This window comes from Chaetodon trifascialis, chromosome 9 (assembly GCF_039877785.1).
Source record: "Chaetodon trifascialis isolate fChaTrf1 chromosome 9, fChaTrf1.hap1, whole genome shotgun sequence".
NCBI lineage: Eukaryota > Metazoa > Chordata > Actinopteri > Chaetodontiformes > Chaetodontidae > Chaetodon > Chaetodon trifascialis.
In genome coordinates, this window is record NC_092064.1 from 19,607,967 (window position 1) to 19,632,426 (window position 24,460).

Sequence of the window (24,460 nt, forward strand, 5' to 3'; positions counted from 1 at the left end):
TTCTTGGCAAAGTCCAAGGCCTTCCTGCATGCCTATGTAAACACAGCTTGTGTGTACTGTATTAACTGAAATACTTGAGTTGAAAATAAAGGAGTGGAGCTCTGCATTCATTAATATTTCAGTGCAGATTGAAGCATAAACTTTTGAACTTGGGACACCCCCCTTTTTTTATTTCTGCAAGGCGCCTTCTGTCTGTTTTTTAAAACTTAACTCTTGTTTGATTCTTAGTTATTATTGCAACCCAGTTTGTGGTGAAGGTGAATTACAAGTGAAGCACAGATGTTTGATGCCTCAGTATATATGTCATTTGGACATCGCCTTTATACTTTAATGACTATTATTCAGTTTTGTTCTAAGCATGTCAGCTACAGAATATGGCAGTTTGAGGTCACACATGTTGGTGCTGCACTGGATTTTATCATAATGTAAAGTGCTCTGACAGCATGAAAAGAAAAACACATGCTTCAGCAGCTGTAAGTCTCTTTTTTATGAGCAATAAATGAACAAATGAATTAGTTTTGAATCATTCAGTTACCATTTAGTCATTTAATATACAATTTTATTGTATTGCAAACTATTTATTTTTGCCTTTGTTTAATCAGGGAGTCTCACTCTTTCTTAAGAAAGACCTGAGAGCTAGACACATTCAGAGTGAGATCATCAGCAGTCAATACAACACATCAGATACAGCAGGGAGTCACGTCTTGGCGAGATACCTCAGCTGCCTCAGTTCAACCTGAAAACTTTCTGCTGAGGATGCAGATGCAGCTTTTGCTTCAGTTACACAACAGTTGGGTCATCCTCCCATAGACTCCTTAGGACCCCTCAGTGGCCAGTGGACCACAGAACTCATGCTGAATGAAAAGGAAAATTTCCATGACCTTCTCAGTATCTGTGGAAGAAGAGCTGGTCACATTATTTACACTTGTGACTTTCCAGTTTTTCTCGTTCCCAGCTTCAACTCGCTTTTGTCCTGTTTATGTTAATGCACTTGTGTTTATACGGTGTAATCCTTGTGGCTCTCCAGTTAAATAACGAGCTTGTGTGTTTACAGGATCCCACACAGCACACACGCACAGCAAGAATTTACAGTGATCTGTGGAGAAGGTAAAACATTCAGTTGTGCATGCGTCACAGCCTCGATTGTGGGCTCTTCTGAGATGAAAATGTTCTCTCGCATCATCTTATTTCACCCAGCAGAGTAGCATCAGGCCTCTAACAATCATTTCCCTCAGTATTAAACAGGTGAGTGAGGCTGTGGTTGACCGTGGCACATCTGACCTACGTTGAAAAGGCTCTTCACAGTACTTAATGATGAAGCACAAATAAAAAGATGCTTGACCGCTTTGCGTGTGCGAGAGAGAGAGAGAGAGAGAGAGAGAGAGATAGATTGTACTATGGTGGAAAATTAAGACGATGTACAACACTTTTTATGCATTTTGCCCCTCATTATTCAACTTGTGCGGTAGTAGTAGGATCATCAAATTTGAGTGTTTGTGCTATTATACAGTACATGGCGAATGAGATTACTACTTTATTTGTCTCTAAATAACCATCTCTGCAATTGTTCACAGTGTCAGAACAATTGCCTTTCCCTTTTTTTTTTTTGATGTAAGTGTAGCAATAAACGTCAGCATCGAGATGCAGAAAGCAGAGCGGATGGCTCTATTGTATCATGCACTGCATGGGAGTCGGATGCCTAAAGTTAAATGCAATCAGTGGGTTTCAGTATTCCACAGCTCTCTGTGACTCAGACACAAGCAGCGCGTCAATCCTAGCCTACTTTCAAAAGGCTCGCTGCCAGTCAGAGAGGCAAAGTGCCAGAGAGAGAGGGAGGGACAAGAGCAAGAGGGTGAGAGAGAATGAGGATGAGATCAGAGGGGGAAAGTAACTCAGTATATTTAGTCAAGTACTGTCATTAAATGCAGCGTTGAGGCAGTGACCTAAGAGTTTTTAATTTTCGGCATTTATACATAAAATGACTCACATTTCCTACATTTTGAACACATTAGTCCATTTCCTTTTTCACAGCAGACATGCTGAAGAAAAACGCAGATGTTACTAATCCCATTAACAATGGCTGTGTTCTGTCCAAGTGTCCCAGTAAGTCGTGACAGGGAGCCAGCATGCACAATGCCAGGGCCATGAAACTGAGGCGGCTAAATGGAATTCAGCCATCATTAATTGTATTATTTACACCTGTGCCAGCTATCACATGACAGCTGAAGCAGATTAGGATTTTACCTGCAAGTGTTATTAGGACAGTTTTGTTTTGTCTTTTTATTCCATATTAGATTTGAAATGGAACAATAGTAATGTGTTTAAAGAGCTGATTCAGATTTAGTTTGATGCAGCAGGCAGAAATTGTGCTATTTTTATAGACAGTATAACCCTGAAAGGGTAAAACCCCACCTACAATTCTACTCTGTTCATTGAATATAGATGCATAGTAAATGAAGTATTTAGATTTTTTACTTAAATAAAAGTGGCATTGGTGAAATATAAGAACGCTAGCGTTATTTGCATAATTTACTTCAAGAATCAAAGGGGAAAGTATTATTATTATTGTTTTTTTTTATTACTAATGCCTTAATGCCTTTTTTTTTTTTAGATTTGAAGTTTCATCTATAACAATGCATCTTATGAAACAAAAGCTGATATGGTTGGTATGTTAAAGTGCTGAGATTCTGCTTTATTTTGTGGTCCAACATAGAAATCATAGCTATTTTTGTACATGCCCTCGAGGGTCAACAAGTGTGTACTGGTCACCCTGTATGAATGCAAATATCCCAAATACCCTTGAAGTCTGCCTTTAAACATCGTAGCCTGTGTTTGCAATCTCAATTGCTGGCGTACACCCACAACAGTGTGACGATATCATTACTCTAATGCATACAAAATGCTAAAAAAAACTGCACTGTTGTAATTTCAATGAGGAAATTTGACCTGGACCCCAATACTCATATACTGCTTACAAATCAATAATTTAACACTCTGAGAGGGACTTAAGAACCGGCGCTTTTCTTTAACTCAACATTTTGAAAGCAGGACTGACTTATATTGCAGTCTTTCTCACAGTGCAGTGAAAAATACTGCATTATTTATTTAAGCAGATTTGCAGACTTCTTCCACCTGGATGAGGAGAGTGGATGCCAACTTCATTATTCCCCCTACTCATTCTCTCTGTGCTTGTTTCTATCCAGAAGGCTTTGTTTCAACCGTTTTTCCTCAGCTCACAGCCCCCCTCCCCACTTCTTCTCTCTTCCTTACATAAGGACTGCCCTATTTTTTCAGGGACCAGTAAGTAGTAGGAATAAAGGGAGTGAGTGGGTGAGGAAGAGGGACTGATGGAGGGTTGGATCCAATGAAGAGAGAGAAAGGGAGAGAGAAGAGATATGGGGGTAGAAGAGAGGGCTGTGTGTGCACTGCACACGTCAGGAAGGTACAAACCTGCATGTGTCCCCGTCATCCCCCTCACCTCTTCTGGCCTTGTGTGCCCACACAGTGCTCCCTCACTTACCTCACCCTCTGTTCCTTACCCTTTCCTTTGTCTCCACATCACTCTCCTCTTCTCTACATGCTCTCTAATTCACCCAGTGCTGAATCCATGGTAGGTAATTTTTAATATCGCCTTCCCTCTTATCTATCTATCTATCTATCTATCTATCTATCTATCTATCTATCTATCTATCTATCTATCTATCTATCTATCTATCTATCTATCTATCTATCTATCTATCTATCTATCTATCTATCTATTCTTACTTGATTGTTTGCATTTTATGCTACTTTATACATCTACTCCACTATCATTCAGGGCCAAATATACTGTAATGTAATACCTTTATTGACTAGTTAATTTGTCAGGTCTACTGAGAGCAGTGTTGATTGTAAAGTCTGACAGCAGCAGGAAGGAAAGACCTGCAATATCTCTCCTTCACACACTGTGGGTGAAGCAGCCTGTCACTGAAAGGGCTGCCCAGTGCTGTCAGATTGGGATATGTTCTCCAACGGGGATGATAGTTTAGCTATATCATCGGGGTGAGGATGCCTCCCAAGACAGAGCTGGCCTTCTTAACCAGTCTGTTATGGCTCTTCCAATCAGCAGTCGAGATGCTGCTGCCCCAGCAGCCCACTCTACAGAAGATGGCTGGGGCTACCACAGAGCTGATGTAATGATGCATTGATGTGATGTAATGACACTTAATTGATCCCTCTGTGAAATTCACAAGCTACCCGACAGTAGATATGGTAAAAAAGAAAAAAAAAAAGGCCCATTGTCATAAGTTTAGCTCTGCTTCACCATGATTTCACCCTGAGGGTATACAACCAACGCATAACCTTTGTTACGTTTAATTAAAAAGCACTAACAAACATTCAACTTTAAAACCCATAATGAGAATTTCTCACTGGAAATCCCACCAGGCACAAGAACGTATTGATCATCATCTCAGTCAGTGGGAACATCTGGACTAGGTTTTAACGTATCTGTCAATCGGCCAGCGATTTCTATGTAAACTGTGTAAACGATTATGAGGCGCTTGAAACCACATTTGCGTACAATAAGTGTACAAACAAGTTGAGTGATGACACGGTGTTCGAGTCATAAATGGAGTTTGTTTTTGCTGGGGGGCATTAGAGAAGCGCAGGCATGAACGACTGACGGCAGCAGTTTGATGTTTGGGTTTACGCATTCTTTGCCTCTGCGCACATGTGGACTGCTTTTCAGCATCTTTTTGTCCCCCTTGAGTGTATTCTTAATTAGTTTTAATTGTTATTACATAATTATATATTTCATTGCACAACCTCGTGTAAAGTAAGTGAATTGTACTGTAAAAAAAATAGTGTAATGTTCTGTTTAACAGCAGTAATATTTTACCAGTCTTTCTCACTGAGCTCAAATACACACACTTGTATGATGATTTAAGTTTTTCATGTATCATGTCATATCTAAGCAATCTGTTAAGATAACTGATTACTGCTGGAAAAAAAGTGTATGTGTGACTTCATTCATTCAGCCAACCAGCTGAAGTCATTTCTGTATGAGAGGTTTACTGTAAGAAAACGGTGTTTAAAGTGACTGCTGAGATCAGTCTAGAATGCTAGCTGTGATCTTTACTCGGTTGACAGAGAAAAGCTCATAAATGACCAAAAAGACGTGACATTTGACGTATATATTTACAGTAGTTCTGATGTGTTCTTGAGTATTAGCTCACACTGATGTATAATGTGATGCCCATACACCAGTCAGTACTCAGTTCTGTGTAAAGTTTGCATGTTCTTCCCGTGCATGCGTGGGTTCTCCCCGGGCACTCCGGCTTCCTCCCACAGACCAAAAACATGCTCATTAGGTTGATTGGTGACTCTAAATTGCCCCTAGGTGTGAGTGTGAGTGTGAATGGTTGTCTGTCTTTGCATGTTGCCCTGCAATCGGCTGGCGAGGGTTCAGGGTGTACCCCGCCTCTCGCCCGTTGAAGCTGGGATAGGCTCCAGCCCCCCCGCAACCCCGAAAGGGATAGGAAATGGATGGATGGACAACCCTTTCACCCACCTGTCCATCATCTTGTCCCTGACATAGCCCTCTCTCCTAATCCCAATCCTGGTCAAAAATGCACAGCATTCAGAGTTTAGAAATATCCACTACTAGCTAAACACGTAGGTGGGTAAACATATGTAAGTATAGAAGGAGAAAGAAGCTAAATAGCAAGTGAAAAAGAAACTGGAGGTCCCTTTAAAACTATATAATTTATAGGAATTTTTTCTGTAGAGGTATTTTTTTAAAACCTTTGGAAACTGTGGCAGAAGTTGAGACGCCTTTGTGGACAGCGGCCTAATGTGCAAGAAATAAAAATGAAAATAAAAACTACGGTGCTCTAGTGGAGAAAATGGGATACATTGCCCTATAGAGTGCAGTTCCATTGGAGAAATCATGATGAAGGGCCTTCTTGGATGGCCTTCTTTTGGAGAAAATAGGATACATGCCCTTTGGGCTGCCCTTCCAACTTTAGGAAACTGTGGTAGAAGTTGAGATGGCCTGGTGGATACTGGCCAATGTCCAAAAAACATGACGATGTGCCCTCTAGGGTGCCCTTCCAGAAAGAGAAAACATTATGAAGTACCCTCCAGGGTTTCATTCCAGTGGAGAAAATGTGATGCTGAAAAGGTTTGGAGCTGTTTCATCAAAGTAAATTACAATTTTCACTGCACTGGTGTCCCACTGTATGCAGCTGCTGCACCTTTATTGTATTTTCCCTCCTGCTCATCAGACAGCCTGAGTCCACCACTGTTGAGATGTTTATACTGTATAAAAACACTCCAAATGGTCATCTTCATATGAGACAGAACAGAGGACACCAAAAAAAGCTAAAAATGTCATTATTGACCTGAAAGATCTATTGTTGTAGTGTCAGTTTATTCATGTCTTTAAGTTGGATGACAAGTGTTACATTATATTTCTGTGGCACGGTCAATAACTATGAGACACCTGGTCAGTCACCACTGTCTACAACGAACTGCCATTTATCAAATGAACAGCATCAAAAGGGTGAGGAACAAGAGCGGAGTGAAGAGGAGAGGTGCTGTACTGTAGATGCAAATGCTGCTCTTTGCATCTCAAATTATCCACCATCAGACTTCACGGCTTGTAAATAAACACGCATGATAAATACACCCTACGTCCCATGCCAACACACACTCACATCTTTAAATACCCCAGCTCTGACGACTGAGATAGCGCTGCTCATCAAATTTATGCGTGAGCAAGCCCAGGCTAAATTTGCAGCCAGGGAGCCAACTTACGCAATCCTCCCTGGTCTCCCTCCTGTCTATACAATGGCTTAAAATCTCACAGTTCTCAAACCATCACAGCCCTCCCCAGATCTCCACTCCCACACTATACACTACAACTCCGCCACTATTCCTGTACCAGCCCCCGCTGCTGTGCCACAAAAATACCATCACCTCCAAGAACAGACGCCAAGCCTGTCAGAGCATCATCACATCCCATAGGACAGCTGGGGAAGGGGGGGGGGGGACGGTGAGAAGAGAAGAGGAGCAGGTGGAAGGATGAGCACAGCCGCTGTCGAGAGAAACGAATCAACAGAGAGAGGAACGACAAAATAAATACTCTCTCTATGAGGGAGTTTACAGTTATATCCTTGTGGATCAGCCACAAACTGTTTCTCTTTCTTTTGATCTGATGGTGCTCATCCATTGAAGTCTGTGTTGTTATATTATAACATTTATGAGGACCGTAGGAGATAACATCATAATGCCTGTCAAACTAATGTCACCCTCACACCAGTAATAGATATAGATATGATAATAAGTAGAAGTGTTGTTATAACATAAAATATGTCCTCATACAAAAAGTTCTGATTGTCGACAAGTACTGTATATTAATAAACACTTAAAATCTGCTTCTAGCACTAGTACTTCTAGTTTATTATGAAAAATGTAGCAAATGTTCAAATAGCGCGTACAAATGCTAAATGAGGGGCTTGAAGTTCAGTGTTACCTGTGTTAGCTGCATAAGAGAAGTAGGCTATGCTAACTTTGTCAATTTCATCTTTTTTTCACATAAATTGAGATTTAAAAAAATGTGTATGACTGTTGAAATAGTAACTAGAAAGTAATATGTAAAAAGTCATGATTTCACTTGCAACCCTCTTCTATACTAACATGGTAACCAAGGTGGTGCAGTCACCTCCACAAGACACTTCAGTTGCGGTTGCTGAACTTCAGGGAATCAAGACTGGATACAGACCTCTCTGGGGTAAATAGAGGACTCGAGGATCTGAATGAGACAGTCAATAGTTTGGCTTCAGATTATTGAAGCAGAATCAAGAATATCCAAACTGGAAGACAAAAAGGGAAGAAGATGCAAAAAGGGCGTTGCTGAACGACCTGACGAGATGGAATAGCATACTTAAGGAGAAAATGACGGCACTCGATGGTTCTTCGTCCATCATGTGGCTTTTAAAGAAGGAATGGAACATAAACATACCGCTGTTGGAGGCATTGGATATTAATGCAGATGACTGGTTGAAGTTGACGAGATTCACTGGTTGGGTTCCTGATCAGGAAATAACTCCAGGCCAAGACACACATTGTCTGGTTCCTAAGGGATAAGGCCAAGATAGGTGTGTCAATAAAGAAGAAGCAATTTACAGTACAAGGATCCTTGGCTTCCAAGATTATACACAGGAGAAACAAGAGAATCTCAAGAAATACGACCTTGTGATAACCAGCAACAAGGCTTTGTCTTTGGACCACGAGTTCTTGATTTTGGCCGATACCAAGGCCTTTCCCAACGACCTCATTGGTGAGGGGACAACAGGGGCTTGACAGAACTTGGAGTGATTGTCAACATCGATAAAGAATTTATTTTCTGAAGGATCCAGGCAAAAATATTATTAGCAAGGTGAGAGAGCTGTAAAAGTATAGGCGCACAGATACAATCTAAAAACATTGTTCCGTCAATTTTTGATAAAGACAATAAGCTTATTACAAACCAAGAGAGACATACAGTGAAAACCACACTTCGATGAAAACAGATCAGAAAGTTTCAACACACAAAACATTTGTTTTGGGGTAGACGAGGTCTCAGAATGATGGGCTTTCAGTAGATTTTTTAAGAAATTTATAGATGATCTTGCCCCAATGCTATTAATAATAAAAGATCTACAGCAATGTGCTAATTCCCACACTATTTCTCTAATTAATGTCGATGAAAAAAATAGGCTATAGCCCTCAGGAATGATACAAATATACAAGAGTGCAGACAGGTCAGGGAAAATACGAGCTTTCTCTTTACACAGATGATGTTTTATTGATGTCTAGTAACACTGAATGTGCAGTAGCAGAAATTTGTTCAGTTTTAAGCTCTGTTCTGAGATAAACCATGCAATTTATCAAAGATGTGCCCTCCATATATCAGACAAAGATTAAAATTTAGATGGATTCCAGAAGGCTTAACAAATCAGGTCATCAAATTAGTACCAGGTCTCAAAAAATAATGGAAGCCAACATGCTGCAAGTCATTCAGAAAACTCAAATGCTGTTACAAAACTATGATAAATTAATTATTTCCTTGATTGGTGGACTTAATCATCCATGTCACATCATCCATGCTGCATTTTCCTCCCTTATTATTCAAATATATATTGTGAATATTGAGCTAATGTTTATTTGGGCCGGAAGAAAAGCCTTGCTCAGTCAGAAAACAAGGGGGATTGGCATTATCACAAATAGTCTGGTATCATCTGACATTTTCTCTTTCTCAACTGGCTGAAACACATTTGCCACCTACTAGGATCCCTGTGTGGGTCAGAACAGAAGAACGATTAGTGCATCCTTCTTCTGTGGAGGCTTTCCTTACAGACAGACCAGTTCCTTTTCAAGACCTGGTCCTGGCTTTTGTCAGAAAATCTTGGACTATGGTACATCAAATAACAAAATCCAATCCATATCTATTTAGCAGATCCTTCATATGGTGAAACAAGAGACTGTTGGAAGAGGATAAATTGTTTGGGGGATAAATGGATTAGGTCTGGTTAAAAAATAAAAATTGCAAGGTACAGCTATAGGCTTCTAAGATAGGACATAAAAATATAAGAGCATGTTTTAGGGTTGAGATTAGTCATGAAGTGGTGAGATTCAAGGTTTGTGAGATTGAAGGTTTTAATGTTGATTAATTTAAACAATGGATGCCTTGAAATTTGTACAAACATTCATGGTCCTCAGAGGATGAGTCCTCCTGACTCTTGGTGATCTTTTCCTCCAGCGCCATCCTGAGATTCTCCTTTTTGTTTTTAGTGAAATGTCCTGATGGCTATTGGATAGATTGCCATGAAATTTGTTGCACATGTTCAAGTTTCCTTCAGCTTGTAATAAGTTTGGTGAGTTTTCATCTAGCCCCATCATCTGGTCAAATTTTTAATTTGTCCAATACTTTCCTGCAAATCTAATGACATTCCTGCAGGATTGGCTGTACCCTGTTTGGTGCAAATTAGCAAATGTTAGCATGCTAATACACTACATGTTAGCATTATCACTGTAAGTGTGTTAGCATGCTAACATTAGCATTTAGCTCACAAAGCACCACTGTGCCAAACTAGCTGCTCTGTGAGGCTGTTGACTCTTAGTCATGTTTCTTGTCTTCTCTGAAAACAGAGATGGTGATAGTAGAAGAGTGAGCACTTCTGCGCTGAGTCCTGTGAGGCCTGTATATACCTCATTTTTTACCTCATTTTACAGGCCTTGTTGAGGCTTGACACATTGGTTGACCTCCTGCAGAGCTGAAACTCAAGTACTCAAACAGGAGGAAGCACAGGGTTTGGAAAAATATGAATAAAACAACAAATCAGTTATAATTGATGGAGAGACCAGAAGCTGAGAGTCTATGGGCTCACTCTCCTCTCCTGTCCTTTACTTTCTCTCCTCTTCTCTCCATCACAATGTAGATGGACGGTTGCCGAGGACAACCTGTGTGTACTCACCTAACACAGGAAGAGCTGCTATTAATAGCGGCATGTGTAGAAAGGACATTTGCTCACTCGCGGTTTTGTGTGTGTGTGCGTGCACAAGCACCTGTGTGCAGCCATCATGTAATGGGGAAAAGGAGGATGCAAATTGTGAGACTCAGACAGTTACTGGAGGGGGGGGGGGGGTGGGGGGGGCGACTGAGGGATGGATGGAGGGAGTGAGGGAACATAGTGGAGGAGGGGGCGAGTGTGTGTTGACGCTGTACGTGGCGTCAGTGCGATAAGAATAGAGATGGTGCGTGTAGCGCTGCTGAGACATCACCCTCACACCCTCAGTGGGGCAGGCAGTACTCACTGTGTGTGTGTACAGATATTACCCAGGGTATGTTCATGTGTGCATGGATGACTAAACTGTTGGGGTTGCAGTGATTTCTTTTCTTTCAGTTGTGTAATAACAGTTATGTGTGCCATTTCAGTTTGATTTTTGGAAAACACATTTTCTTTTCATCATTACACAATCTCTAAAGAGCAACTTTAGAAAATGACGCTTACTTTGATCAAAAAGGGTGGCAATGTGGACTATATTTGGTTTTTGGAACAATTTTCTTGTTAGCAGAACAATGCTTTGAAAAAACAAAAGGAAGAAGGACACCTTTAAAACTGACATCTGTAGTCATGAAATCCAGTTTATTCCAATGTGGCAGATTATAACAGTATTACATGCACATTTTATATATGTGTAGTTTTCCTTTTAATTTCTTCCTTTAGCACAACATTTGCACACATTGTTGTAGATTATTGCCCATTTTCTAATTTAAATGTTTAAATACATGTTTAAACTTTTTCTGTGTGTGTCATGTGGAGGTAACTATAACTGCATTTCATTGTGCAATCCTGTATTGTATAATGACAATAACACTGAAGCTTGAGTCTGTATCAAAGCTACAGCCAGGAGTATGAGACTGGTACAAGATGAAGCAAGAATAAAACAATGGCACAGCCAAGCATAAACATAAACATAAACTCTCATGGCCACAGCTGTCGCTCTAGAATAAGACACACATGGAAGAACAGTTTTGAAATACAATTTATGTGTGTTCGAATCAACAGCATGCTGTGGCTGAGCTGAGTCTCATGTGGAGAACCTCCTCATGAAGTGTCTCACACCATCAGGAACTGAAGAAGCCACTGTGGAGGGACAGCAGGTGATCAGAGAGCAGAAAGAGCAAAAAAAAAAAAAAAAAAAAACTTGTTCAGGTCAGTATGAATACATAACAGTATTTGACCGGATACTCACAGCGTTGACTCCTCTGTCTTTCACCTCTTGGCTGGTCTCTGATTCATACAGAGCTGAGGACAAGAGGAGAGGAAATGACTACATGCAGTATCAGTAACTTCATCAAGTTTAATGTTCATTTTCAAAACAGAGTTCTGGTCAAAAATCCTGAGTTTATTCCAAATATGTATTAAACCTCTTGTGTAAACAAACTGCACACATGTAGATAATCTAAAAGCAAATGTAGACCATCATAATCACACTATGAGATATATATATATATATTCAAAGCTTTTATTTAAATAATAGTACCAATGACATAATGTACAAATATTCCACATATTCCAATAATAAATCCAATAACAGAGGGATTATCAGTAAAATATATCAAAACTACTTGGTCTGCAGTAAAATGCCCATTGTGACTGATATATGTGACATTATTAGAATATCAATACTGATGCAGCAGTGTGTAAGCAGCATGTCACTGTTGCTGCTCAAGCTGCTATAATAATCTAATAATGGTACTGGGTGGCAGCTTTAGTGCAGACTGGTAAAAATGGAAAAGAAACATGGTCATAGAGCTTCCTGAAATAATCAAATTAATTATAGTTGACCAGCTGGTGTCAGCTCATAGATACATTTTCCCATTCTTGGTCATTCTGTTTATCTGTTTTTGTGTGTGTTTGACAATGTGTGAGGCATAGCTGCATTGATGGATGTGTGTGTGTGTGTGTGTGTTACCAAAGAGCTTGCGCAGCCTAGTGACACATGACACAAAGCTGTGGAAGGGCATGTGAAGCTCTCCAGATGCAAACCGCTCAGACAGCAGCTGAGCTACCTTGCTGTCACACTGCATTCCTGGGAAACATAGGAGTGGATGAAGGCGTGAGGCCAAACTGCAGCAACCGTCTGTGTGCGGACAGTGGTGCGGATGCGTGTGTGTTTGAGTGCATACCGACAGCTTCCAGCGCTGCAGTGAGTTCAAAGGGGCTCATGGTCCCAGAGGAGTCCTCATCGAACTGGAAGAAGATGGACTGAAAAAGAGCACCAGAATAAGAAACACAAACACAAACACACACACACACACACACACACACACACACACACACACACGCTGAGCTGTACCTGCAGGTTGTGCAGACTGGACAGCAGGGTTTCTGTTTGTTTACGGCTGAGACTGCAGCGCCCTTTAATCTGCCAGTGGAGTTAAGAACATCTCAACAGGACAGAAGATAAAGTTATGAGGAAGGAGAATCAGAGTGAACAGTGGGGCAGCATGATGACTCAGCTGGAGAACCGGGAGCTGTAAACCCCTTCGTCAGCAAGCATCTGCCCCAATGAACTGTGAGGCTGGCAAAGGCCAATCAAGTTTTTAACAGTAGTAACATGTTAACTCATGAAAAACATACAACTTCTGTAAGCTTGAGCAAACCAGACAAATATAGAGGACAGTATAGTCGATGCCAAAGAGGGATCGTACTGCAAGGAGACTGTAATATTAAAAAAAATAAAAAATACTGAGGACAAAAGGATACATCCTCTCCAAAGATGAGCTGTCTGCACGTCTCCAGCGGCAGATGGTAATCTTTGTCAAGAGCTGTGATTAGGGAAGAAAGGCACAGATTGATGCAGAGAGAGAAAAAAAGGGTTTTAATTGGATTAATCTGAGGAAAGGTGAAGGTGAGGACAAGTTTAGCCCTGCTCAGTGTACTCTATCTGACTGCAGCAATGAGCCTCTGTCTAGACAGGTGACCTCTGTGGCTTCGCTCTTCCAACTTTTGAGGGAAGTGTCACTACTTTGCTCCCACCTAGTGGCCGTTACAGGTATTATATAATCAAAGATCACTGGTGAAGATTTTTGAAGCTTTGTGTCATCTCCAGATGACGCTGAAACATGAAAAACATGATAGAACCTGAATTGAACAGCGCCATGAGCTCCTTGGCGTTCAGTCTGTCATCCTGCCGGAGGAAACAGAATAAATCAGTTTGGACTGTTTAACCAAAAGGCTCAGATTTACACTTTTATTAAGTAAAGTAATGGGTAAGAGGAATTCTTACTGTGCCAGCCTGTGCATCGAACGTCTTCTGAACTCTCAGTCGATCCTCTGGTGAGACAGGGGTTGCCATAACCTGTTCGGCACAAACATAAAACATACAATATTCTTCTGGTTAGCTGCTTTTGGCCGGTGTTTTAACCTATATGGACAAGAGCACTAAACTCACCTGGAGGAAGCCAGAAGAGCAGGTGAAGTCCTGAGTCCTGGAACACAAAGACCACATGGTGCAGACTTTCAGCGCTGCTCTCTTAAATCATACTTTCATCATATGTTTTGTATGTAAAACAGATGTTAAGTAAAAGCACTGGAGTAAAAAGTTTCCCTAATTTCCCTAATAAATATGACTATTAGTCAGTGAGTACTCATACTACATTGCACTCAGCTGTTTAATTGCCTGTTGTCGCTAACTGAAGCCATAAAAGGTGATTTTAATAGCCTGTTGTTGTTGAGTCTCAATGTCATTTTCTGAATCATACGTTGGTATAATGTTGGGAACAGAGTCGAAGTTTGAGTGCAGGTCCAGGGGAGTGTGGGTGACTATGACTCCGCTGCTGAAAGTGAGTGAGGGAGGAGGTGATTCAGGGGTGTTGTGGATCCCTCAGGAAGTGTTGTGGGTCTAATGATTTCACAGAATATCTATGACGCGAGGAGACACACTCACTCAGCACATAACATTTAAATGAGGTGGTTTGTATATGGAGCAGTTTTTCTCACACCAGCCTGTTGGTATTTTGGTAGAGGAGAGGAAAAATGACATGCAGTCGAGCTGTCGAAGCTAAATCCCTCTGATCTTACCCCAGAGTGTTTCCAGTTTTGGAGAAAATGCGAACAAAGAACTCTCCGGGCTGGTTGGGTCTATAGGTGGACGCCACAATGATGTAGTTACCCGGGTCCAGACGCAGCTTCCTCCACACACCCCTGAGGGACAAAGTTAATGACTTATATTCATGCCATCCTACAAGGTATCAGCTATAAGACTGTCAGCGATCAACAAAAACATTCAGTCCAGGCAGTATTCTCTGTGCATGTTTCCAATGTACTGGACAACCCAGTTTCCAAAAAAATAATGGAAAATAACAGAAAGAAAGAAAGAAAGAAAGAAAGAAAGAAAGAAAGAAAGAAAGAAAGAAAGAAAGAAAGAAAGAAAGAAAGAAAGAAAGAAAGAAAGAAATAGAAACAGAATGTGATTATTTGCAAAACACTGAAACCCCATCCAATATTAGTTTTCAGTCTTGTCCTTTACATAGAGAGTTTTTAATTTTGATGACATTATGCCCTGTAAACCACACATCCTTTATGATTCCACATAAACTTAAATAACTTAAATAGTCTGTCCTCACAGAGCAGCGAACCCCTCTCTATCTTCACTTCAGAAAGACTCAGCCTCTCTGGGATCCTCGTTTTATACCCAGTCATGTTACTCACCTGCTGCCAGTTAACCTAATTAACTGTGAGCCGTTCCACCAGCTGTTTCCTTTTAGCATTTCACAACTCTTCCAGTCTTTTGTTGCCACTGTCCCAACTTTTCTGAAATGTGTTGCTGGCATCAAATTCTAAATGAGGATAAAGTTTTCAAAAACAACGAAATTTCAAGAGTTTCAACATTTGATGTGTTTGTGCTATTTTCAATCAAATATGGGGTTTTAATGCTTCTCAAATCACCACATTATGTTTCTATTCACATTTTACACAAGATGTGTAAAATGTGAATAGATGTGTAGACTGTTAAACATGTTTTGTGGACTCTCTGTGTGGTTTTATCTGAATTTGCGTTGTCTTTTTGCCTTTTTTCATCCCCTGGCCAAATGACTTTTCTTATTTGAATTCTAAAGTAAAATTAAATTTGATTATATTTGAATTCTCTGATCAGATAAAGAAAATTACTCGCCACCTTTTCAGGCAAGCATGCAACATAAAAACAGTGACAACATTTAGCTGCACAGCCATCAATTGATTTCATGTGGAGATATAAACTTTAGGGAAACAAACTGGGATTACACTTGAGTCAGCACGCACAGTACATTTGTTTTACAGCCCATAAAGGGATCAAATAAAATCATCAGCACCAAATGTTCTTCTTTTATAAGGACATTATGTAATAATTACTAATAGGCAGTCATTTCTTTACATGATGGCCTTTTACCTCTGAGCCTTATATTTCCCAGAACGACCCACGGGGCGATTTTTCATGAAGAAGTTGCGGCTCAGACACACGCCCTGCAGCTGTATGAAGACACATACACGACGAAGTAATAATCACTAAGAACATAAAACCGTTCTAGTATTAATTCAAGCAGATCATCAAAATGTATTTATCTATCGGCCATGAGATGTTCACCTCAGGAGGAACCTGTAAGGTAGAAACACAAAGACAGGTGTGAGTTTATTCATAAACAGAATGAGTTGAAGTGAGGTGGAAGTCTCATGGTGGAGGTGTGACCTTATAGACGTGGAAGGCCATGTAGAGGAAGTGGACTTTATTGTTGCTCCTGCGGTTTTTCTGCAGCAGCTCCACCAGCACGGTGCACTGTTTGGCTTTCTGCCTCTGTTTCTCTGTTCTCTTCTTCTCCTCCAGGTTCATCTCCTCATCGTCGTCATCGTCTTCATCGTCGTCGTCATCATCCTCGTCGGCTTGGTCCTGCTCTGCGAGAATCAACTCAAACTGAGGATTCTTCCAGAATGACTCTGAGGGAAAAAAAAAAAAAAAACATGGAGAGGTTGAGTGTGATCACTTCCATGATCTCCAGGTCGGGTTTGAATACACAACACAAACTGGAAAACATACTGTGGTATCTGCGGCTACCACCAGCAGAGCTCCCCGGTAGCCAGAATCCTTCATGTTCACTGATGGTCCAGGTGGACGGGGAGGCAGGAGAGGCAGGTGTGTTTCCCTCCACGAGAGTGTCCGGACTCACGCTGCAGAGCTCCACGATGTCGAACAGGCTGGAGAAGTCCTCAGCACTGATCCTAACAGAGAGGACGAGTCACATCAGAGTGGTGGAAGGTGACGAAGTACATTAGTATACTCAAGTACAACTTCTCAGAGGCAAATGTACTTTTGACTCCACTACATCTGTCTGACAGCAGTTCACTTACTAGTTACTTTTCAGATTACAATTTTCAGACCCCTCCTGTCCAATAAAAAAACCATGTATCTCCAAATCTGGTGAGTCTGAATTTTCTGGCTGAACCACAGAAAAGCGGGGGCCCTGACTTGGAATCCGTGTGTGTTCTCCTACTTCTTAAACTCAATAATGTATTTAAGAAACTCTTGGATTTACTGGAAAACGTAACGTCACAGAGCTCATGAAAGCTGATTTTTTTTTAGAGATACCTGTTTCTCACAGGACGGCAACGCCACAAACATATGATAAACGTATAGAACATGATGCATTGCTGTAGATTAAACTAGCCAACAATATATAAAGTAGATAAAATGAGCTCAACCTTAAATATCTACAGCAGTAAAATGCAACATACACATTAATGCAGCAGTAAGATTAATCGAAATCAGTACTTTTACTTTTGATACTTGAAGTAAATTCATCTAATAATACTTTTACTGACATTTTGAAGGCAGGGCTTCACAGCGTGGTAATGATCAGTCAAGGATGTGAATACTTCCTCCACCACAGGTGAGAGGCTGTTCAGTCGTGTAAATTGGTGTGTCTCAGTAGCTGCCACATACCAGAACTCTCCATCTTCTTTCTTTTTCAACTCAATCCTTTCCTTCTCTGCTTTGTCCACGGCATCCCACTCTTTACCCCTGCAGTCACACAAGCATACACGGAGAAACTCAACATCTGTGGAGGTTCTGTAATCTTTGAGCGAGTGGGCTCTCTCTCATCAACATTACACAAACAGGAAGCTCCCTCACTTGTCACTCCAGGGTCCGCGATACTCCACAAAGCCCCAGGGGTTCCTCAGCCTCAGCAAGCAAATCTCATCTGACGCTTTCGTCACCTAAAATGTAAAAGAGAGAAGAAACTAATAGGAGAGTGAAGTCTTATTTTATGTCTACAAAAGGAACGGTTCCAGGACAGTCTTGACCATGAGATTGAATGAAATGTTAAGAGACATTTGATTAATTTTTAGATGAGATGTAATGAAATAGGATTAGACTATGTTATGTTATTACATTAGATTAGAAGTAGGACTAGGTGAGATCAGACTAGACTGGGTTGGAATGAAATGATATGATATTAAATTTCAGTGAGATTATATTAGATTAAAATGAAATGACATGAGATCAAATGAGATGATATTAGAATGACGTGTGATATTAGATCACATTAGATGAGATTAGATTAGATTCAAATTGATTTAATTCGATTTGATTGATCTGACTGGGCTGAGAAAACATGGAAAGGGATCAGATTACATTTCAGTGAGATTGCTGTATGTTAGATCAGAATCAAAAATCAGAATCAGAATCAGAATCGATGTATTATTAGATTAAATTAGATGAGATGAGAGCAGAGCAGATTAGATTAGATTAGATTAGAATGAGATGAGAGGAGATCAAATGAGATGATTATTAGGATGATATGAGGTGTGAATTGATTATATTAGATTAAACTGGATGACATGAGTTAAAATTATATCATTTAGATAAAATGAGATTAGATTAGATTCAGTTTGGTTCCATTCAATTCAGATGCTGTGTGAGGTTAAATTAAATCTCAACGAGATTATATTAGATGAAATCACTACATTTAGATGAGACTGGATTAAATCATAATAGATAAGGTTATAATAGGATAAAATGAGATGAGATCAAATGAGACTTGATTAAATTTCAATGACATTATGTTTGATTGAAATGTTAGATTAAGATAAAATGAGATGAGTTGACATGAAATGCCTTTAGATTACAGCTGTTCATGTGGAGAAACCGATCACTGCAGAAACAGAGAACGTGACACAGACTAACTTAAGAAAACACACTAAAACAGCACATTGATGATGGCGCAGCAGTAAATAGTGGCAGCGTTCAGTGTCGTCTCTGTGTGATACTGGCCTTGTCGGTGTCAGTGATGGCGTAAGCGTGGCCCTTTACCAGCCCATCTGCTGTCACTTTACCAACCTCTTGGTAGCTGCTGGCCTGTGAGGACGAAGAGAGGGACTTAAATAGATCTAAATTAGCATCCACCTATGCAGCGTGCATGTTGTGAATGTACCTGGATGAAGCAGCTGAGCAGGCTTCCTCGAGACAGGGCGGCTGTCAGAGACCTCCAGAGGACTCGAGGGGTACGAGATGAGACCTCCACCGAGTAGGCGATGCCGCCTGTGAAGTCCTCCATCCCCTCCGAAATGTTGCCCCCCCTCAGGCTTCCATAGCTTCCGACTAACCTACACATGAGACGTGACAAAGTTATCTCCGGTGGCTGTATATTTTTGTCAAGTCACTGTAATGACACACACACACACACACACACACACACACAGGAAAGGAGTGGGTGATCTCAGACATTACAGCCCAGAAACATATGCTGGTAGTGGCAACTGACTTGGCATAGGCCTTCTCCACCAGGGCGCTCCAATACTCGTTGCGGGTGTGAGAGTAGCTGAAGAGCAGACGGCCTTGGCGCACTGGCAGCCTGTCATCTACAACCACCTCCACCCACTCACCATACTGCCAGAACTGCAAAGGGACACGCAGGGAGAGAGAGACAGGACGAGGAATGGTGAGACAGAGCAGAGCTGGATGCAATGACTCAGGGAGAAAGTTAATGTGGAGGAAGGCAGAACTCCATGTCTCCAATATTTCCCTTTAACCTGCAACAACTGATTTTCTAGCCAGCTGGGGGCAGCAAAAACAAACCGTAAGCTCAACAATGAGTACCATCACCAATTTAAGTTTGTATGTTACATATCCTACAGTTACAGAGCAACATTCACAATCATATTGAGTCCTGTTTTTGTTCACCTGGTGAATTTATGTCCAATATTGACTCTCTTTTAGCTCTGTTTTGGGTCTCTATCAGCTCTTGAAGGAAATATCTGTCTCTTAAGTGGCTAAATGCCTTCTATCTTCCTTTTAGTGCTGCGCAGGTGATGTAAAGTAAGTTTCTAGAGCTTTGTCACTGAAAACAGCTGAGAGCTGAGAGTTAAAGTAAGAAAAACAAAGGTGGAAACTGGAAACTCACTATAAGCTCCATAGAGCAGAGGGATAATGATAGTGTTGATAATTATCAGTGGAATAATCACTATGAGACCCCCATCCCATAAAAGTCATCATGTGATCCATTGTTATCATAAAAATATTGAATACTACCAATAACAATTAATAATTAATTTAATGTTAAAATTGATTCTTTAAATCCAGATTTTGCAACTTTTGAAGGAAGAAAAAATACATCATTCCTCTTACATAATACATCCTCACTGATACGGGATGACCCGGAGCTTTAAGTGGCCAATATGAGCTAATGTTTAATACTTCTGTATACTATACTGTATTTCTCCCCTGTGGTGTTACAGCAAAAGATCTGAGTGATTTTTCCATCACATGACACATCGAAGCACAAAGCAGAGCAAAAATATCAAGAAGACATAGAAATGTTTTTAAACAGAATTAGGGAAATATCAGATTAACAAATGAAACCCTGAGGCCTATACAGGGACGAGTTAAATAAACACACTGTTCTCTTGTCTGATTAAATCTACTAAACCTCCTCCAAAGGCAGTTACTGGTCATGACTACGGGGGTGTACTGTACTGCTAACTGTGTGTACACAACAGCGGCCAAGAACAGGCCTGCACTGGCCTTTCATACCTGCAGCTGTGTGTGTGCGTGTGCATGTGTGTGTCCCAGGGGTAGTCACTACCTGCATGTCTGGACTGCTCTCCCATCACCCTGACGAGGCGAAATTAGTTTCCAGTCTTTCCGTCCTGCTTGTTAAGTCATGTCACAATCTCCCTACCAGTCTCTAAAGGTCCAATGCTCCGAGGAAAAGTAATTACCAAGAAAAAAGCGTGAAAATGATCTATATCTAACTCGTGTTTGCTTTGACAGGATTGGTATGTCTAATAAGGTGAAATTTATTGATCTGCGCGTGTCAGAGCCAGTGCATGATCAACTCTTTAGATTAGAATTATCACTTCTAATGAGGTGATAAGATGAGGTTTTATGTTTGTCTCTCTCTACGTGTGAGGCAACCAGATGAGCCGATACCTGTTTGATCCATTAATTAAATGCCAGAGCTGTAACGATGCAGGCATCTCACTGAAAATGGGCAAAGTCTAAGGGAATAACGCCAGATCAGATAAGATGAAAATATTACATGAATTGGGCAAGTGTAGTTAGCTGGGTGTATAAATCAAACTTAATCTTTTATGCTTAGACTGTCCTCAGGTCTTAAATGCAGTATTTAGAGACACAACACAGACTTATCTGGCCTGTGATCAGTTCTTATTGAGGACTGCAGTAGTTCAGGCAGACACAGGAAAGTTGTTTTATAGCTGCTCTCTCAAGAACTGTCAATAGATTAACTTGCTCAGGAGCAACACCTTCCTGTATGACCCCCAGTAACCCCCATTCCTCCCTCTGTTTAATGTACATTATTCCTGGAATATGATCTGGCCCCAGGTTTGGTGTGTGGTTTATTTGATTAAACATAGGTTATTGTGGGAATGTGGAAGTTCAATATAATAATAATAATAAGATAAGTTAATAAAGGCTAGACCGATGTCACTTGAGTCAGTGTCGGCTGGTTCTGAGGACTACAAATATAAAAATAAAAACGTCTGGGGGTGTGAAATTGGGAAGAAGTGACCTTACCAGACGTCTGTAGCCCGCTGCTCACCTCTGTTTGAGGCTAGAGCTAGAGAACACACCTGAATCTCCCACTGAATTGTTGGTGGTCAAGTTGCATTGTGGGTAATGTAGGCAGGTTTTGACAAGGAAGAAATATGTGGAATAAAATCTAATCTAATCTAATCTAATCTAATCTAATCTAATCTAATCTAATCTAATCTAATCTAATTTCTGGTTCTGCTGCATTGATTCTGATACTTAAAAACTGTCCATCATGAGTTATGCAGAGGTGCAATGCTACAGCACTCATTTAAGGTCTGTATTATGCTGCTTGATATTATCATTTCATAGTTAATTCAATAACCAACAAATCATTGAATCCGGAGCTTTTAAGTACCAGTCTTGCCTTCTGCATACAGTATGCGAATTTAGGGTTTCTGTGCCGTTTGAATGCTTCTTTCAGTATGTGTTCCGATTTTCTCTCCAGCGTCAAATAAGGAGAACCAACTGTTGAAATAAATGGTTAAAACCTCCATGCGAGCATCCTGACTGATTTCCAGCTTAGTATAAGTATTTGCTTTTGTAAAGAATATCAGTCCAGCAACATGTCCAGGCAAAGCTGGGGTGAGGGATGAGATTGGGCTCAGGCATGCATGATGCATTAAAGCATATGAGGAAGGCTGTTTTTATGCTTGTAGTTCTTTTTTTTTTGTTGGTCAGCAGCAAACAAGGTGTGAGTCTCAGCTGCCTTGATCAGGGTCTAATTAGCAACTTTTCTCATTAGCAAAGAGGGCAGCGAGGTTCTCGGCTGTACATCTAATCTAACTCTACTTACTCTAAAGTGGAAGATCCCTGCGTAAGGCTCAGACAGGCTTTGGCCGGGCGGCACCACCTTCACAAACTGCTTGGGGTGCATGGTCAGACAGGACAGGGCTGCCAGCAGCCAACAGTTACCTGAGAAACAAAAACACATGAGGATGTTATGCACAAAAGGCACATTTTATATGATTTGTGTTTATGTATCAGATGATTTAAAAGCCCAGAAAGCATTGCTCTCCCTTGAAGTGTGATTCATGTTTCATCATTTTCTCTTCAGACAGGTTAAACTCTGTCTCTCACACACATAATAAGCCACATTCCTCCCCAACAGCAAACATCTGTTCCACGTTGTTTCTCTGGAGATGTTGCAGTAACAGTTAGTGTTTGCGTAAATCATGGAAAACACATCCTGGGATACAGTTGGAAGGATGACATAAAACTCAGTTATAGAAGAAGAAGAGGAAGGGGGAGATTGGTCTGCGTTAACACATCTGCACGCAACTGGTGACACGAACCATCAATCCAAACAATCCCACAAAAGGAAGGAGAGTTTGCTGATGTGCATAAAATAATCTTATCGTTCACCACAAATAGAAAACAGACTGAACAACCCGGAGTTGAACAGAATCTACAGGCTGTTACGGACAAGGCCAGGATGGGAATGGACCCCCTGCAGATTCTGGGTTTGGGGAAAACAGAGTGTCACTCCTCTTTACCCCTCGCTATGTGTTTGAAGTCATGTCCCTGGGGCTGTGTGGTGCAGACAGCAAATGCTGAAGTCACTGCATCTTACTGTTATAAGTGTTTCAGCTTTTGGTTATGTGGATGTTGGGCAATGCCGATTCAAGACAACTCAGCTGGAAATATTCCAGTTTCAGCGCTCATTCCTTGAGGACGGTAGATGAGCAGTGGACAGAAGAGCGTCGTGTGTGGACGTCGAAGTTTTCCTTATGTACTCACCCAGTTGGCCCTGACAGATGTCAGTGGTCCCAGTCGTGCCCTCCACAAACACAGCGTTCTGACTGATTTCCTACAGAGATGGAGCACAACATGTTGTGACACCACAAACTGGTTTTATGACCGAGTGTAGTGTGTCAACATTATGACTTTATGCAAAAAAAAATGCTGAAATCCTTTATTTTTTTTGGCAAAAATATCACTTGTTCCAGCTCCTTGCATGTGAATATTTGGTGGTTTTCTTCATGTTCTGTGATATTAAACCAAATATATTTGAGTTCCGACTGTTTGCTGGTCACTTTATTGACCAAACAAGCAGTAAAGTAAAGCAGCGGTATTGTACATGTTCCATAGTTAATAGTGCCCCCTTTGTTCACACTATTTTCTCCATGTGGTTTACACTGTTGTTTGTGTTGTTTATGTATTGTATCAGTTTTAGTCCTTTATTTAGGCTATAATATGTGGCTAAACGTGTACATTGTGATTAATTGATCACTCTCGAACATCTTTATTCCAGTAAATTTAAAGTACTGTAAGTATTATCTGTGTTACTCCTCAAGTTTCTTTCTTCTTCTCTTGAGGAAGCTGCTCCAGGTAGTAAGTTCCTCAGACCTGGGCCACACCTTTTTGAATAACTATGAGCTGAACACATGTGCAACTTCCCTTCATATTAAACCAACATTAAATATTGGTACATCTGTAGAAAGGGTGACAGTCTATTCTTATTATTCTCATGTATTTTGTCTGTTAATTATTTTACAGCTTGCATTTTCTGTAAATGATCAGAGTGAAGACCCTTACCACTGAAAATAAAACATCTGGATAACAGCTGGCACTGGCACACATACACAACGCACAGGTCTACCTTGGGTCGCTGCCACTTGATCGCCTTGTTTGGATCCGCATCTTCCGGCATGCCGATGGACTTCTGCTCTGCTGGGAAGGCTGGGTCTGCAAACAGCTCCCCGGACTTCAGACACTCTTCCAGCAGGGTCTTGAAGTCCTGATCCCTGAACTTGATCGGGTTCTCGATGGAGCCCAGAGGTGCTTCCTTGCCAGCCGCCATGCTGTCAGTGTATGTACAATAAAAACTTCTCAAAAAGTG

The 24,460-nt window shown here is 40.9% G+C and overlaps 2 protein-coding genes across 2 annotated transcripts in view; one reads left to right on the forward strand and one right to left on the reverse strand.

Moving 5' to 3' along the window:
* The window catches only part of ppp1r37 (protein phosphatase 1, regulatory subunit 37), a 303,049-nt gene that overhangs the window by 272,451 nt on the left and 6,138 nt on the right, over positions 1 to 24,460 (forward strand). The gene's annotated exons all lie outside the window — the stretch shown is intronic.
* Positions 11,148 to 24,421, reverse strand: capn12 (calpain 12). The gene is made up of 22 exons (XM_070970625.1): positions 24,221 to 24,421; positions 23,359 to 23,428; positions 22,415 to 22,533; positions 19,331 to 19,464; positions 19,001 to 19,172; positions 18,841 to 18,924; positions 17,698 to 17,783; positions 17,509 to 17,586; positions 16,606 to 16,787; positions 16,261 to 16,505; positions 16,159 to 16,170; positions 15,964 to 16,043; positions 14,616 to 14,738; positions 13,987 to 14,023; positions 13,822 to 13,893; positions 13,677 to 13,722; positions 13,299 to 13,360; positions 12,889 to 12,957; positions 12,719 to 12,797; positions 12,505 to 12,621; positions 11,782 to 11,834; positions 11,148 to 11,672 (listed from the first exon to the last, which is right to left on the reverse strand). Exons 1-22 carry the CDS (start codon positions 24,419 to 24,421, stop codon positions 11,646 to 11,648), a joined length of 2,148 nt encoding a protein of 715 aa, XP_070826726.1. The 3' UTR covers positions 11,148 to 11,645.

Excerpts from the sequence above, each read along its gene's own strand:
- capn12 (XM_070970625.1), bottom strand. The coding sequence starts at position 24,421 with ATGGCGGCTGGCAAGGAAGCACCTCTGGGCTCCATCGAGAACCCGATC. Across the intron at positions 12,958-13,298 it reads AGCTCATCTTTGGAGAGGAT|ATTAAAGGGCGCTGCAGTCT; the intron begins GTATCCTTTTGT and ends CTCCACTGGCAG. Across the intron at positions 11,835-12,504 it reads TAGGCTGCGCAAGCTCTTTG|CTCTGTATGAATCAGAGACC; the intron begins GTAACACACACA and ends TCTTGTCCTCAG.